Here is a 16474-nt window from a genome sequence, read left to right as displayed (position 1 = left end):
TTGAAAACTGTGAAGAATGTGTATTAACATATAATTGTTTTTTTGTTTGAATTCTAGACTGACTACAATGTCTCATTGCATTGGACTCCTGTCCATTGCCTCTAAACTGAGTTTGCTGGTTTTGCTGCTTTCTGCATTGTGCTTCTGTTCATGCTTAAGTGACAGAATTCCAGTAAGTATCTTCTAATCTGAGTGAAAGAAGGCTATAAGAGGTCGTTGAAATCATTTGAATTACTTGGTACTGGTGGGGTGAGCATAGCCTTATTTATTTCTCCTGAAATTATGTATAGCAGTGCATCACCTCTCATCTGTGCAGCATTTTGTCTTTTTAAAATGTTCTATGGTATAAAATTTCAGAAAAGTTTTAAGAAGTAAGCCTATCTGAGTCACTTGATGCTGAGCAATAAAGAGGACCTGGCAAAAGGAAACATGCGATTCAGGCAACGTTCACATTTTGTCACAGGCACCTTGTTTTATTTAAGCAGCTGCAACTAAAACTTTAATTTCATTAGGATAAAAACTAAAGCTAAACGTGTGGTCTAGCGGTGAGAGCAGGAGGTAGAAATCAAGAGTATTCTGTTCCCAGCTGTGCTTCTGATAACTGTGTAACTGTGGGTAAGTCACTTATACCCACATTTTCAAAAGGGGCGTATGATTTTTGGGCCCTTTGGTTTTTTTGGATGCCCAACTTGAGACACCCTGAGCCTGATTTTTCAGACTTCAGTTGAATGAAATGGGAGCTGTGTGTACTCAGCATCCATGTAAGGGTGCGAAGCTGAACAACCAGAAAATCAGCTTTCATTTAAAAAAAAAATGTATCTAGTTCTCTTGGTTGCAAAGGAAAGCTTGAATACGTGACCCTGAGTGTAATCAATGCAGTGTCACCTGCCAGCATTTGCAGACAGCATGACACACTAGCTCAGAGAGGTGTGAGCTGCCCCAGTCATCTTCATGGGCTCTGAAATCCACTTCTCTGGGACCCTTGACAACACCAATCTAGCAGAGGACACTGAAGGTATATCTACACTGCACACTAAGCCTGTGTCTGTGTCAGCCAGTGTATTGGACTTTTTGTTTCCAAGCCCATGCTTGAATGTCTGCACTGCATTGTAAATCTGGGTTTACAATTGCTGGATCTGGGTGTCTCAGCTGTGTTAATGCGTTCATACTTCACTATGCAGTCCTTGTGACTCAGGTATGTGGCTTGACTTGTATCCACACTACAAAATGACAGGGCTAGGACGCGAGACTCAGACTGTGACCACTTCCCCCCCCAGCAGGGTCTGAGGACCAGGGCCCTGACTGCTTGCTGACCTGAGTCATACTGTTTTGTGTGTGGATGAAAGGGGGGCGTGGGCTCAAACCTGAGTCAGAGCTCAGGCTTAGTGTGTAGTGTAGACATACCTTGAGATGGGAATGACCCTTATTATCACCACGTTATCATGGCTTTTGCAAGGCTCCCACCACACAGAGTCCTTTGCTCAATCCCACCCCTTTCTGAGACAGATCCCAGTTTGTCTGCAGACAGGTAGTGGTGGCTTGAGGAGAGGCAAGGCCTCAGCCTGGCCACGGGAGTGGTGGTGGAGGCCGCCTTGCCAGCCCAGAATAGCTCATGTAGGTGGTCTCTGCTACTACTAGCCTAAGGAAGGGTGAGGCACAGGGAACCCCATTTTGGGTGTGTCTAGTTGCCTGGACTGGGAATAATCCCAATTTTAACTCCAATTTAACATTCTATCTGTCTTTAAGGAAATGTCCATCTTTCCTTGTAGAACCTGTTTTGGTTTCTACTCTCTTGATTCTCTAAGCAAAACAAAAGTAGTTACCAATTAATTATGTACTTTATGTAAGTAGAAAATATGATAAACTTGTTTGTGTGCAATTGCCAATTTTCATTACCACAGCAAATGTTAATGGTATTTAGACTGTTAGTGAAAATGGGATAGTTATAAAGTGATCACAGGCCAAACAGCTGAAGCAACTGTTTAAATGAAGAAAGACACGTACTGTTACCCCTTACAGTACATTTAGATTGCAGAACTCTTATTGAACAGAGACCATTCGTAAACATCAGCTGTCTCCATTATGTGTTTTCAACAGATATAAAATTAAGAGGCATCTTGGTGAATTTATTATGGGACTGTGTGTCATTAAATCCCTCTTGGATAATAATCTAACAACATAAATAAGCAAAGTAATAACTAGTGGCTCATTTATATTAGCTTTGTTGAATCTTGGCTCAGAAAATGTTAACACTCACTTTCATCAATAGAAGCTGACTTCATATATTTATGATTGTAACTAAGCTTTAACCATTTGTCATAATCTTAACAATTCTAATCCTCTCATCATGCGCTAAGCAAAAGTAGGAATTAAGCTCTAGTTTCCTTGTACTTCTCAAATTTCTGTCCTTTTGACATTTAAAATAAAAATATTCTCTAACTTTTCAAGCATTATATCACCATAGTTTTTAACTGCACATGTGTTGCTCAGAACCACAGACTGATATTTCCCACACTCAGAAACATTTTTTAGAAACTGTGTAACATACATTTAAATGCAAACAATTCAAATTCTTCCATTAAACATATATACACAACTTCCACTGAAGTTGGTGGGAGAGGCCTAATGCAGAATTTGGTCCAGAATTTTCAGTTCTTCTTCGAGTGATTGCTCACGTGTATTCCACAATATGTGTGCATGCTCGCCACATGCACTGGTGCTGGAAGTTTTTCCCCTAGCAGTACCCATGGGGGGAGCACCCCAGCGACCCCTGGAATGGTGCCTCCATGGCACGGTATAAGGGGAGCTGCACACTCCCCCCAACCTCAGTTCCTTCTTGCTGCCAGAGAAGGTGCGTTGGAACTACTCTCCTCCAGCTTTGCTGTAGCTCATCCCCAGAACTGCTTGTTGGTTCAGTGTTAGTACCTGTAGTTAGTTAACTGTTTAGTTAGAGTGCCCAGGCTGGGGCATGCCCTGTGCCCTGGTTTTTAAGTCGTGTGACACTCATAGGCAATCTGTGCCAAGGAGTGACTCGCATGTGGACAGTCTCTGCTGTTTGGGAGAAGCCAATATCAGCAATCGTTGCAAAATTTGCAAGTCTTTTAAGCCTCGGACCAAGAAAGAAAGGGACATTAGGTTCCGGGCTATTCTGATGGAGTCGGTGCTGACTCCAGCGACCCGCTCCCAGTCAACACCAGTTACCGCAGTGTCGGTGTGTGGCGACCCTCCAGCACCATCGAACAGTCAGCACTGCTCCCCATCCACAGGGCACATCAAGAAGGCTAAAAAGACACCTTCTTTGCAGCAGCACCAAAGTAAACCCAGGACAGAGGCTAGACCCATGTCGGGCAGTCCTCAATCCCCACCAGCCTCTAGGCCTCCGTCTCAAGTCAAGCGGAGTAGCCCGGCACGTTCAGAGCAGGCCTCCCAGGATGTCCGGATGCTCTCCACGCTGGAGGCCCTGCGTGTGGCCCAGGACATTATGTCCATGCCGGTACCAGGAGCACCGCCGATGTTGGCTCCATGCTCCAGAGGCAAGCCACCGCTGGGATCTCCGCAGTCGCCCCCGGCTCGGTACCGGTCTCAGTCGAGGAAATGTTCCCGACACTGTTCACCACCCAGCGACCGTTCAGGGCAAAGTCCACGTGGATTGCCCTCGACTCACACTAGGCTGTCTGGTTGGGTTCCATCCGACCGAGACTCTCGGCACTGCTCCAGCTCAAGGAGCGAATACTGACGGGACTGAGGTAGATGTCGCCATAGGCCCTCGTCTCGGAGGGGTTATCACAGCCGGTCACGGCATGGTCATCGACACTGTTCCTGCTTGGAATCCCGCTCCAAGACCCTGCCAAGGCATCACCTCCACAGCCGGGCGTCGATTGCCGTCGTCTCGCAGTCGCGGATCCACCTGTCTGAGTTGATAGCAGAGCAGGCATTACTGACGGTACCAGTCCTCCACATTGGGATCGCAGTCCCGTGGTCGGTGTCACTTCTGGCACTGCTGCTCTTCCAGGTCCGAGGACAGCGGCAGGTCGTACGTCAGCCCAGCCTCCATTCGTAGTCGTCCATCAATGGGCTGGGCCAGGCCAGCCAGGCTGAACAACCGGCTCCGCTGGTGCTGCAGCAGGTGCAGTGGCACCGGGACCCGTGGCCAGCCCAATGGTATCAGTGGGCACTGTGGCCTCAGATGCAGCCCCCAGTGGGGGCTTGCTCAGTGGCCGGAGCCTCAGAAGCACCACTGGTCTCCCTCTCCAGACCTCCGAGGAAGGAGTCAGTCCTCTGCACCGTACCCGGAGGCCGACCAGGTGGTGGACCTTCCGGTGCCGGCGGACACCCAGAGTACTGCACCAGCCTCCTCGCCCTTCCTGGATAAGGCAATTACGGCCCCGCCCCCCTCCGTCCCACAGGAGGACTTCAGGGCTAGATTGTCGGGCTCAGCGGGTAGCGATCAATGGCTCCATGTCTAATTGGCAGCCGGTATCAAGTGGAGTGCCCCAAGGGTCAGTCCTGGGGCCGGTTTTGTTCAATATCTTCATAAATGATCTGGAGGATAGTGTGGATTGCACCCTCAGCAAGTTTGCAGATAACACTAAACTGGGAGGAGAGGTAGATACGGTGGCAGGTAGGGATAGGATACAGAGGGACCTAGACAAATTGGAGGATTGGGCCAAAAGAAATCTGATGAGGTTCAACAAGGACAAGTGCAGAGTTCTGCATTTAGGGCGGAAGAATCCCATGCACTGCTACAGACTAGGGACCAAATGGCTCGGCAGCAGTTCTGCGGAAAAGGACCTAGGGGTGACAGTGGACGAGAAGCTGGATATGAGTCAACAGCGTGCCCTTGTTGCCAAGAAGGCCAATGGCATTTTGGGATGTATAAGTAGGGGCATTGCCAGCAGATCGAGGGACGTGATCGTTCCCCTCTATTCGACATTGGTGAGGCCTCATCTGGAGTACTGTGTCCAGTTTTGGGCCCCACCCTACAAGAAGGATGTGGAAAAATTGGAAAGAGTCCAGTGCAGGGCAACCAAAATGATTAGGGGACTGGAACACATGACTTATGAGGAGAGGCTGAAGGAACTGGGATTGTTTAGTCTGCGGAAGAGAAGAATGAGGGGGGATTTGATAGCTGCTTTCAACTACCTGAAAGGGGATTCCAAAGAGGGTGGTTCTAGACTGTTCTCAGTGGTAGCAGATGACAGAACAAGGAGTAATGGTCTCAAGTTGCAGTGGAGGAGGTTTATGTTGGATATTAGGAAAAACTTTTTCACTAGGAGGGTGGTGAAACACTGGAATGCGTTACCTAGGGAGGTGGTGGAATCTCCTTCCTTAGATATTTTTAAGGTCAAGCTTGACAAAGCCCTGTCTGGGATGATTTAGTTGGGGATTGGTCCTGCTTTGAGCAGGGGGTTGGACTAGATGACCTTCTGAGGTCCCTTCCAACCCTGATATTCTATGATTCTGTCATTCAAGAACTCTTAAAGTGTAGCATCAAGCCTCCACCTCCAGGCAGAGGAGGTGGAGGAGCCCTTGGACTCTCTGTTTAATGTGCTGTCCTCTTCGGCATCGGGCAGGTAGCCTTGCCTCTCCATGAAGGGGTGGCAAAAATTTCAAATGCCCTTTGGCAAACACCAGCCTCAGTGGCCCCCATCTCCAAGAGGGCAGAATGCAAGTACTTTATACCCGCCAAGGGACACGAGTACTTATACACCCACCTGGCGCCCAACTCTCTGGTGGTTGAGTCTGTCAACTACAGGGAATGGCAGAGCCAGACAGCCCCTACCCTGAAAAATAAAGGTTCACGGAGGCTGGACTCTTTTGGAAGAAAAAATTATTTGTCCTCAAGCTTTCAGTTACTAGTGGCAAACCACTAGGCTCTCCTGGGCAGGTATGAGTTCAATCTGTAGGGCTTCCTGCCCAAGTTCGAGGACTCCCTCCAGGAGCGCAATAGGAAGGAGTTCAAAGCGCTGGTGGAGACCTCCATGCAGGATCTCCCGTTTGACGGCAAAGCTCTGTTTGCGGAACAAACAGATACAAGGCTGCATGGGATGAAAGACTCCCACACGACCCTCCAGACTCTGGGTCTCTATGTTCTGGCTCTGGCTAAATCTAAATTCAAGCCACAGCAGACTCCCGCTCAGGCCACTCACCCGAAATACGAGGCCACATATAAGAAGTCGCGGAACTACAAGAGGCGCCCTCAGAAGCAGTCTCAGCCTGCCACCCAACTTGAGCCCTGCAAGGGCAAGCAGGCGGGGAAGAGGTGATTTTGAGGGGACACTCGGGGGTGCCCTGCCAGGTCTCATCAGGGATCCACCCTCAATAAAGCTTCCCTTCTCCAGTCGATTGTATGCTTTCCTCTCAGAGTGGTCACAGCTGACCTCTGATAGATGGGTCCTCAATACCAATTTCCAGGGCTACATCCTACAGTTTACTTCCCTGCCCAACCATCCCCCACTCCCATCCCTTCTGGGGAACCCCTCGCACGAAGCTCTGGTCGAGCAGGAGATGAGGCGGCTCCTGGGCCTAGGAGCGGTGGAAATGGTGCCCAGGGAGTTCAAAGGCAAGGGGTACTACTCCCGCTAATTCCTTATCCCGAAGGCCAAATGGGGAACTCAGGCCCATCCTGGACCTGCGAGATCTGAACCAGTACATAGTGAAGCTCAAGTTCTGCAGGTCTCCCTTCTCCATCATCCCCTCCCTGGATCCCGGGGACTGGTACACTGCCCTTGATCTGCAGGACGCGTACTTCCACATTCATACATTCGAGGGGCACAGACGCTTCCTCAGTTTTGTGGTCGGGCAGAATCACTACCAATTTACAGTCCTCCCATTTGGCCTGTCCACTGCCCCCAGGGTATTTACAAAATGTACGTCGGTGGTGGCAGCCTACCAAAGGCGATGGGTGTGTGTGCGTGTGTGTGTGTCCAGATCTTTCCCTATCTGGATGATTGGCTGGTCAAGGGCAGCTCCCGGTTGCAGGTGAGGGATCATGTGACGCTTCTCCTGTCCATGTGCACTGCTTTGGGCCTGTTGGTAAACAACACCGAGTCCACGTTAGTCCCAGTTCAATGCGTAGAGTTTATTGGGGCGCTTCTGGACGCCTCATCAGCCAGAGTCTCCCTCCCACTGGATGGGTTCGAGACCCTGAAGGGGCTCATCGACACGGTCACAAGGTTCCCGGTGACAACAGCCAGAGCCTGCCTCCAGCTCTTGGGTCACGTGTTGGTGTGCACATACGTGGTCTGTCGCGCCAGACTCGGGATGAGGCCCCTCCAGCTCTGTTTGGCCTTGGAGTTCTTCCAGGCCAGGGACAGGATGGACAAAGTCCTCACTGTACCCGACTTGGTGATCATCTCCCTACGGTGGTCTGCCCCAAGCAACATGCTCCAAGGGGTCCCGTTCAGGGGCAGGGCCCTGTTGCTGGAACTGGTGTCTGATGCGTCAGACCTTGGTTGGGGAGCTCAAGTGGGGAACGTTCAGGTCCAAGGTCTGTGGTCGGCTCAGGATCTGACCCTACACGTAAATGTGAAGGAGCTCAGGGCGGTACGGCTGGCATGCGTGGCCTTCCACTCGCACCTGGAGGGCAGAGTGGTCAGGGTCCTCACGGTCAACACGGCCTTGATGTTCTATGTCAGCAGGTAAGGCGGGGCCCAGTCCTCTGCCTCAAAGCCATCAGGTTGTGGGATTTCTGTACAGCCCACAACATCTGCCTACAGGCCTTCCATCTACCGGGTGCCTGGAACACGCGGGCGGATCACTTGAGCAGGGACTTCTCCTCTCAGCATGAGTGGTCTGTCCACCCGGAAGTGACTCACAGGCTTTTCCAAGTGTGGGGAACTCCCCAGGTGGACCTGTTTGCGCCTCGACAGAACCAGCGCTGTCCCCGGTTCTGTTCCAGTGGGGGACTGGGATGGGGCGCTATCTCTGATGCCTTCCTCCTGTCCTGGTCAATATGCCTTCTCTATGCCTTTCCCACTGATCAGCAAGGTCCTGAAAAAAATAAAGATGGACAAGGCCTGGGTCCTTCTGAGTACCCCGGCATGGCCCAGGCAACATTGGTACGGGACCCTCACGGACTTGGCGGTTGCTTGGCCGTTGCTGTTCCACCCGGACCTGCTCTCCCAGGACCGGGGCCGCCGCCTCCACCCCAACCTAGTGGCTCTCCCCCTCACAGTGTGGCTTCTCAATGGTTAGGCAGGGAGGAAAGGACGTGCTCAGAAAGGGTTCTATGCATCCTCCTAGAAAGCAGCTGGCCCTCCATGTGCCGCGCCTGCTTGGCAAAGTGGTCCCAGTTCTCCAGATGGGCGAATGAGGGGGTGTTTCCCCAGTGGCTGTCCCGATCCCGCTTATCCTGGACTACCTTCTCCACCTTAGAGCCCAGGGCCTGGCGCTGTCCTCAGTCAAGGTGCTCCTGGCGGCCATATCTGCCTTTCGTCCTCCGGTGTAGGGTCACACGGTATTCTCCCATGCTATGACTGGCCGGTTCCTCAAGGGGTTGGACCGTCTCTTCCCATATGCTCGGCCTCCCGGTCCCGCAGTGGGATCTAAACCTGGTGTTGTCTTGTCTCACGTGGCCCCTGGTTGAGCCACTGGTCCCACCTCTCGTGGAAGGTGGCCTGGTTGCAATCACATCGGCCAGGTGGGTCTTGGAGCTCAGGGCCCTGACCTCCGAGCCCCCATACATGGTTTTCCATAAGGGCAAGATCCAGCTCCACCTGCACCCTGCGTTCCTCCCGAAGGGGTCTCCACCTATCACATGGGTCAGGACATTTTTCTACCTGTCCTCTGCCCCAAGCTCCACGCATCCAGTGAGGAGCGCCATCTCCACACGCTTGATGTGCGATGGGCTCTGGTTTTCTACCTCGAGCGGACCAGGCCATTCAGAAAGTCTTTGCAACTGTTCATCGCCTTGGCTGAGCACATGAGGGGTCGGTCGGTCTTCACTCAGCAGCTCTCCAACTGGGTCACTTCGTTCATCTGTATCTGGTATGATCTGGCGGCTGTCCCCCTGCCACCGATTGTGACAGCGCACTCGACTCAAGCACAAGCCTCTTTGGCTGCCTTCTTGGCCCACGTCCCCATCCAGGACATTTGTAGGGTTGCCACGTGGTCTTTGGTTCACATATTCACCTTGCACTATGCGATCATCTTCCAAACTGGGGTGACACCGGATTCGGCAGGGCTGTACTCCGTCCCGAGAATTTGTGAACTCCTACCCACCTCCAACAGATATAGCTTGGACTCACCTACTGTGGAATACACATGAGTAATCACTCGAAGAAGAAAAGACAGTTACCTTTTTCGTAACTGGTGTTCTTCAAGATGTGTTGCTCATGTCCATTCCACATCCCGCCCTCCTTCCCCTCTGTTGGAGTTGTCTGGCAAGAAGGAACTGAGGGTGGTGGGAGTGCACAGCTCCCCTTATACCGTGCCATGGAGGTGCCACTCCAGTGGTTGCTGGGGCATCCCCCCCCCCCCACAGGTACTGCTAGGGGAAAAACTTCCGGCACCGGTGCACATGGCGAGCATGTGCACCTATTGTGAAATAGACATGAGCAACACATCTCGAAGAACAGCAGTTACGGAAAAGGTAACTGTCTTTTAGCTACTTAATTTTTTGGGGGGGGGGTTGGTTAAAATATTGATTAAAAGAGTAACAACTATAAAGCCTATTGTTTTGGGGAATGAGCCAAGCTGTTTGAGAGAGATTAGGAAGAAACTTCCTTTACAGGCAGGTTATTCCAAATTGTCCACTGATAGATTTTTGTACCTTCCTCTGAAGTGTCTGGAAGTGGCCACTGACAGACGCAGGTTACTAGATTAGCTGTAGCACTGGTCTGGTCCATTATGACAATTCCTATGAAATCTGAGATGAAAAGACCTGTTTGGTCACATCTGATTCACTGTCTCATCTCCTCCTAGTTCAAGATTGTTACTTACAGCATACTCTTAATTGTTTTTTGTCCAGTGCAGTTTTAAATGACTGAAGTAATGGGGCTTCCACTACTTTCCTTGGGAGACTGTTCCGCACACTAATAGATCTCATTGATTGGAAACTTTTCCTGCTCGTCATCCATTAGTCTGGGTATTCACACACTTCAGATATCTGTAGACAGTGATCAGATCACCACCTTATTGTTTAATCAAGGTGTAACTATTTAGCTCTTAATATAATGTAAATGCTACTAATAAAAGCCATCTTAAAAAGAGGTGCAAAAGGGATGAGAGGTTCTACAACTGAAACTGTCTCTGCATTGTTACAAAATAGCCATTCCTTTCTATGTAATCCATTTTGTAACAAAAATGATCCTTCCCTATGAATGTCCCAAAGAATATAAAAACACATGCACAGCTGTGCGCACACCCTCCAGCCCCATGTTAAAAGAACAATAAGGTTGCAAAGTCAAGCACTCAACCTTAAGTCTGGCATTTCCTAACTTTTATCTCTGTGCCTTAACTCTGGCATTTCCCATTTTGTAAGGTGTAGACAACCATAATTCTGACGTGGCCTAACTTCTGAGTGCTTGATTTTGCAACCTTATTAAAAGGTTCTTTTAAGTTTGTGTGTGTGATTTCCTAGGTTTTTTGAAAACGCAAAATGAAGAAACAAATTCCATCATGTAGCATTATATTGACACCTACATGGTCGGAACCTTGGATTGGAACCTTTAGATCCACTGCACAGAACTGTGCTGCTTGTGATTACAGTGATGATGAATAGCTGTAGTGGACTGTCATTTTATATGTGGATGAGGACTAGAGGAGGATGAGATACTTTGCCAGTTGATTTCACAGATATTTGGTGACAGCAGAGGAAAGTTTGGACTCAGGAATCTTGAGTTCCATTACATGCTCTGCAGAGGAGTGTGTTCTAGTGGGCATAGATGCTTCTGCCAATTCCCTCCAAACTTGATTCTTTCTGCCCTGCCCCTTCTAACTTGTCCCTGTCTCATTCCTGTCTCTTTCCCCACCCCAGGTCCTCATCCAAGTCTCATTCTCTTCACCTAACCAGTCTGAGCCTAATCTGAACTTCCAGTCCTCAGGCTTCTCATTCCAGTCCCAACCTCTTTGTCCAGCAAGTCCTAATCTCACCTCTCTGGAATCCCTGTCCCAGCTCCAGTCACCCCATTCCCAGTTTTAGTCTTCTTCCCCATCCAGTCCCAATCTCTGCTCCCTGCCTCACCAATCCCATTCTCCTTCTCCTCCCTGGCTGCCTGACCCAATCTACTCCCTCCCCTCCCAGGTCTGGCTCTTTTCTGATCGGCATTCAAATCAGGCAGCTCCCTTCACCGCATTGTTTGGGCCCAGTGGCGGGTGGGGTGGGGTGGAGGCATTGGGAGTATAGGAAAGACAGACTCCTGGTCCAGGTCCTTGCATGTAGCAGGCCAGAGTTGCAATTGCAGGGCAAGTCCTGCTCAGCACCAGGGTGGAGAATGCTCAGTGTGGATGGAATAGTCAGGGAATTAAACTGTAGACCTCTAACAAGTCTCTACTGAGCATATGTAAATTCTGATTTTTTTTTTCTCTCCAGAGGATTATAACTTGGCCAATTATGGGTGGATTTTCAAAGGGACAGTCAAAGGCACATTCTTGACTCAAATGGCACCCCTTTGCCAAATGTCAAGTCCCTGCTCCAAAGCGTCGGGGCCCTAGAAACTTCTCAAAGATAAGGTTGCCAGAATTTTTTTAACATGGGCAAAACAACATACTTTTCCCTAGCCTTGGTCTTGGAAATGACCGTACGATTTTGGCTGAAATTTTCCAAAAAACAGTCAGTTTGAGGCAGAAACACAGCATGGAAACTTTCAGTTGAACAGTTAGTTTGGCAAAGTTATAAGCTACTGAAAACAGCGTCTTTACGATGGGAAGTGTCACACAACCTTCCTAATAGGCAGTGCTACCAGCCTGGGCTATAATATAGATCTGGCTTTGTTAACTCTTGCTTGAAGCTTTCAGCCTGCACTAGAATAGGAAATAAGATGCACTGCTTTGTTCAACATAAATGTCGTAACAGTTATGCTGGTTTAATCTTTAATAATATATTTTTAAATCCATGTAGAAAGAATCTCAAGTGTCAAAAAAACAAACTTGCTAGAGAGGGGAAAATTTTGTAACCTGAGGAATGTATTCTCTGCTGACACTACATAACCCAGGTGCAATTACTAATGAGCTGTATCTCATGTATCCAACAGGAGTTTGCCCTCACAAAAACAGAAGAAAACGACTTAAAAGAAGAGAATAACAAAGAGTCAGTAGCAGAGGATGATCTTGATCCTGAAGACTTAGAAGTGTTTTACCCAACATATCAGTGGCAAACAGTCCGTCCAGGTAACACATTGATGGTGAATTATTGTGTCCTTTTGAAACTACATCTGACACCACTGACAGAAACATCATAGAAACTAAAAATAACCATCAAATCCAACTGCATTTTTTGGTGGTTAAACAAAGAGGTGTCTGGTGTGGGAAGAATAGCTTTCTGCTTCAGTGAAAAGAAACAAGACTACCACAATCTGGTGGTGTGTGGTCATTGTCAGTCTCAAGAACTTCTGCTCGTGTACTTCCAGGACTTTAGAACTAACTGAGCTTTCTGTCAGTCAAATGGCAGATGATATGCCTCCATTACTAGCTCAGAAGCACTTACTTTTTCTCTATACCTATCAAAAGACAGATTTTATATGTTTGTTGGCACATGCTGTTCTGGTCTGCTGTGGTCTCATGTGGGTTGATTAAATATCGTTCGATGGCAGACTTGCTATTAAGAGTAGTAAGTGTAATATTGTGCAGTTTTTAAAAGAGGAAAAGCTTTCTAATCCTTAGCTGTTTCAAGTCTAGTTTGTTCCTTTAAATCTAAAAGTTACATATTTCTCGAAAGTGTGCTTCTTAATTCTGGCTTAATGTACCTAACTTTAATATCCAACTTTTAAAAGATTACCCCGATATTTAGTTTGGCTCTTCTAAGTTGCTGGCATTGTCCCAGAATGTAAGATTCTTGGCCATTGCACAGAGGCAACAGTAGAATCAGCGGCTGCCCAAAGACTTATGGGACATAGCTAGCAAACCTGCAATAGCCAGTGAACTCCTACAGAGAATAAATTTTTTTTTTTAAAATATAAATGATTCTCTTTTTGTGCTGGATGCCCTTCACAGCCTGGCTATAATGTCTGTGACTGTGGCTAGAATCTGTGTTTCTACCCCACAGTTCACCTTTTGAAAGTATATCATATTTCAGAGTTTTTAAATGCTTTATGATCAAGAAAATGAAAGGTGGACTTCCTCATGTAAAGATTCTCATGCTTATTATTTCAGGAATCTAATCTCCCCTTGTTTCATATGCTGTTAATGATGGCTATGCATATCCACCAAGTGGAGACTAGACTCCTTAGAGTAGGGATGGCCAAAATATGCAACACTGAGGGCTTCATTGTCAGCTTCCCAAAAGCCTGAGAGTCCCACCAGTTTGTATATATGTGTATTTGCAAGTATGCAGCATAAATGCCTGCAGGCATAATACTTGATTTGTGCTCCTGTATTCCATGATAGAACAGGTGGCTGCTTGAGTTTACAAGCATTAACACAAGAAATAGGGGTCACCAAATAAGAGTAATAGGCAGCAGGTTTAAAACAAACAAAAGGAAGTATTTTTTCCACACAATGCGCAGTCAACCTGTGGAACTCCTTGCCAGAGGATGTTGTGAAGGCCAAATCTATAACGGGGTTCAAAAAAGAACTAGATAAGTTCGTGGAGGATAGACCAATCAATGGCTATTAGCCAGGATGGGCAGGAATAGTGTCCTTAGCCTCTGTTTGCCAGAAGCTGGGAATGGGTGACAGGAGATGGATCACTTGATGATACCTGTTCTGTTCATTCCCTCTGGGGCACCTGGCATTAGCCATTGTTGGAAGACAGGACAATAGGCTAGACGGACCTTTGGTCTGACCGAGTATGGCCGTTCTTATGTTCTTAATAGAAAATTGCTGTTGATCAGCTTCATCCTCGTCATGCTGTTACAAGGGAAAGCAGGTGTCTGTTAGGTCATGTTTGCCAGCTGGACAGTACTTAGAGATCCCCACTATAGTATGATGGGTACCGCTGCATAAAATTTTCACGTTTTAGTATGTGGTGAGGAATCCAGTTCTGAAATCTATTCTTCATTCCTCTCACAAGTGCAGAACAGTCCAAAGTAAGAGCAACTACTTTACATGATCTCCCTAAGATAGATCTCACTGCATTGGGTCATGAAAAGGACCAACGCAACACAGTATAAGTGTTTTTGTACTCGTTGTTATAGGCACATCATGTTTTCAAATGACTGCAAGAAAAAGGTGAGCACTGGAGCAGACTTCAGAGAGAAACCATCCAAAAGGAAACTTACTCCAAATTCCTTTTGCAGTTCTTGGAAATATTTTTATGTGAACTTTTCTCCCTCCCAGGTCAGTGACTCCTCTGCTTGATTCGGCAGTGGAGTTATAACCTGATGTTTGCCACTTGGTATGGATTGACTGAGATGACATACCCCCAGAATTTTGACTTCATGACAAGATCTCATACTATAGGCCCAGAAGGTGTGTTTTTGAAGGGGACTGGCCCTCATTTAACACACACACACACACACACACATTTTGGATGTTCGTGGAAATAGGAAGCCTCCCACTGTGGTCTTCGATTTATATAGCCTCTCCCTGCCTCGGTTTCCCCACATGTACATTGGGAAAAAGCTTTCCCACCTCGCAAGGGTTTAGTAAGTATTAATTCATTTTATAGGGTTTTTTAATTTTAAGAGCTGCATCAGTACTCAATATTATTGTCAAAAGAATAGTTATGGGATCCATGTGTCTTTCAGATGCTCTTGAGGTTTCAGCCTGCTATAGCTGAACAATTTTCCCATATGTAAATCTTTCTATAACATAAATGTCTTCAAAAAGCCCTTAAACTTCACAAAGCTGCGGTATATATTTATATTCAGTTTTTGCACCATTATGTATGGAAGTCTTGTTGTGTCCCTATTCAGTATTCAAACTGGCAGATCACCACCTTTTGTTGAAGTAAAATGTGTATATATTTGCAGTTGTTATAAATGTCATTGCTGTTTTTGTTTAGAAGTGACTTCTCCATTGCTTGGGCATTTTGTTGTGCTTTATTTTTTAGCAGCTTCAAATTATGCAAACACAGTAAAGAGTTTAATAAAGTGGGGAGCTCATCAGCATTCACTGCATGTCTTAAGGAAGGAGTTTCCGGATACAGTTGTAAATGGCTTAAGCAGTGATTGCTCTTTGAGTTTTGTCCGTGTAGAGCCTCACTTTGCAGATGAATGTGTGCCTTTGGTGTTGAACCTTGTAAAAAGCATTAGGGTTATTGTGACTTCCCCAGCCTGAAAAGATCCATTAATATCCACCCCCAACACCTCCTCTATCCCTAACATTTTTCTGAAATGAAACACTTAATATGCACTGTATGACCACTTTTAGCATATTTATTCCTCAAACTTAAAAAATACATACTTTGTCTAAAATGAAAAGTTTGCACTTCTGCAAGTAAAACGGAACACATAGTCAAGTTGTCAGTCTGACTAGCCACACTGCTCTTTTGTGTCAGCCCTTAGATTCTGATTCCATTTTACCAATTTATTTGCTTTTCCAGCACCTTCCCTACTATTGAGTTTTAATGTTGTTAAAGACCTGATCAATTGATGCTAAGATGGCTATACAGGAATGCAGTCTTTTAAGAATGGTCAGAGTTCTGCATTGTGCTGTCCTGTTTTCTGTGAATTTACTTCCAGTCTTCCATCATTTTGATTTAAATAAACTGTGACACAACGTCCTTGACAAACAAACACTTTGATTAGAAATCTGGATCTTCAGTTTTAAATACTAGGGGAGAAAGGGATTTGGGATTGTTTCATCAGCCATATTAGCATTTCATTGTCTTCTGTGCTGATCTCAGCCTGTGACTCTAGTACTCGGGGTCAGTCATGTTGACTAAATAATTGAAAGATACCAATGTTTGTCTGAATTGTTTTTCAATTTTGTCCTTGTGTAATTCCAGTTCATTGTTGCTAATTAGATCAAAGTGGATTTCTGCTGAGACTGTGTGGCAGTGTCATCAGGCTATAATCTGTTAAATCCCTCAAAATCTTTCTGCAGTTGCTTTTGTAAATTTAGTACCTCTCTGTAGAGTCAGTCCCTTGTTTGATCAAAATACAGCACACATTTTATACAAGTCCTTCTTGTGCTGAGTGCAAACTTCAGTGTGCTTCGGGTAGCTGAATGTAAATGTAGAGACGGTTATCCTGAGAGTTCTGTTCCATCAAGTGTCATTGGGAAGCTGGAACATCAATCTTCCATTTCTGTCAACAAATTATGAAGCTGGTAATGGCTGCAGAAAAGTTTTTGAAATCCCAGTAAAATAGGTTAGCACTCTGCTAGTCATTGCTTCTTCCTCAATTAAGTTTAGTGTGCTGGACACCCATAA

The 16474-nt window shown here is 46.9% G+C and overlaps 1 protein-coding gene across 2 annotated transcripts in view; it reads left to right on the top strand.

The window, feature by feature from the left end:
* The window catches only part of SIL1 (SIL1 nucleotide exchange factor), a 230001-nt gene that overhangs the window by 57096 nt on the left and 156431 nt on the right, over positions 1-16474 (top strand). For both annotated transcript variants that reach the window (XM_073356007.1, XM_073356006.1), the window contains 2 exons: positions 58-172; positions 12195-12330. In XM_073356007.1, coding sequence (XP_073212108.1) covers positions 68-172; positions 12195-12330 — 241 coding nt within the window. In that variant the 5' untranslated portion in view covers positions 58-67. The remainder of the gene's footprint in view (positions 1-57; positions 173-12194; positions 12331-16474) is intronic.

The sequence above is a fragment of the Lepidochelys kempii genome, chromosome 8 (assembly GCF_965140265.1).
Source record: "Lepidochelys kempii isolate rLepKem1 chromosome 8, rLepKem1.hap2, whole genome shotgun sequence".
In the NCBI taxonomy this organism is placed as follows: domain Eukaryota; kingdom Metazoa; phylum Chordata; order Testudines; family Cheloniidae; genus Lepidochelys; species Lepidochelys kempii.
The sequence above is the reverse complement of the archived record's forward strand: the minus strand, read 5'-3'. Positions and strand labels throughout refer to the sequence as shown.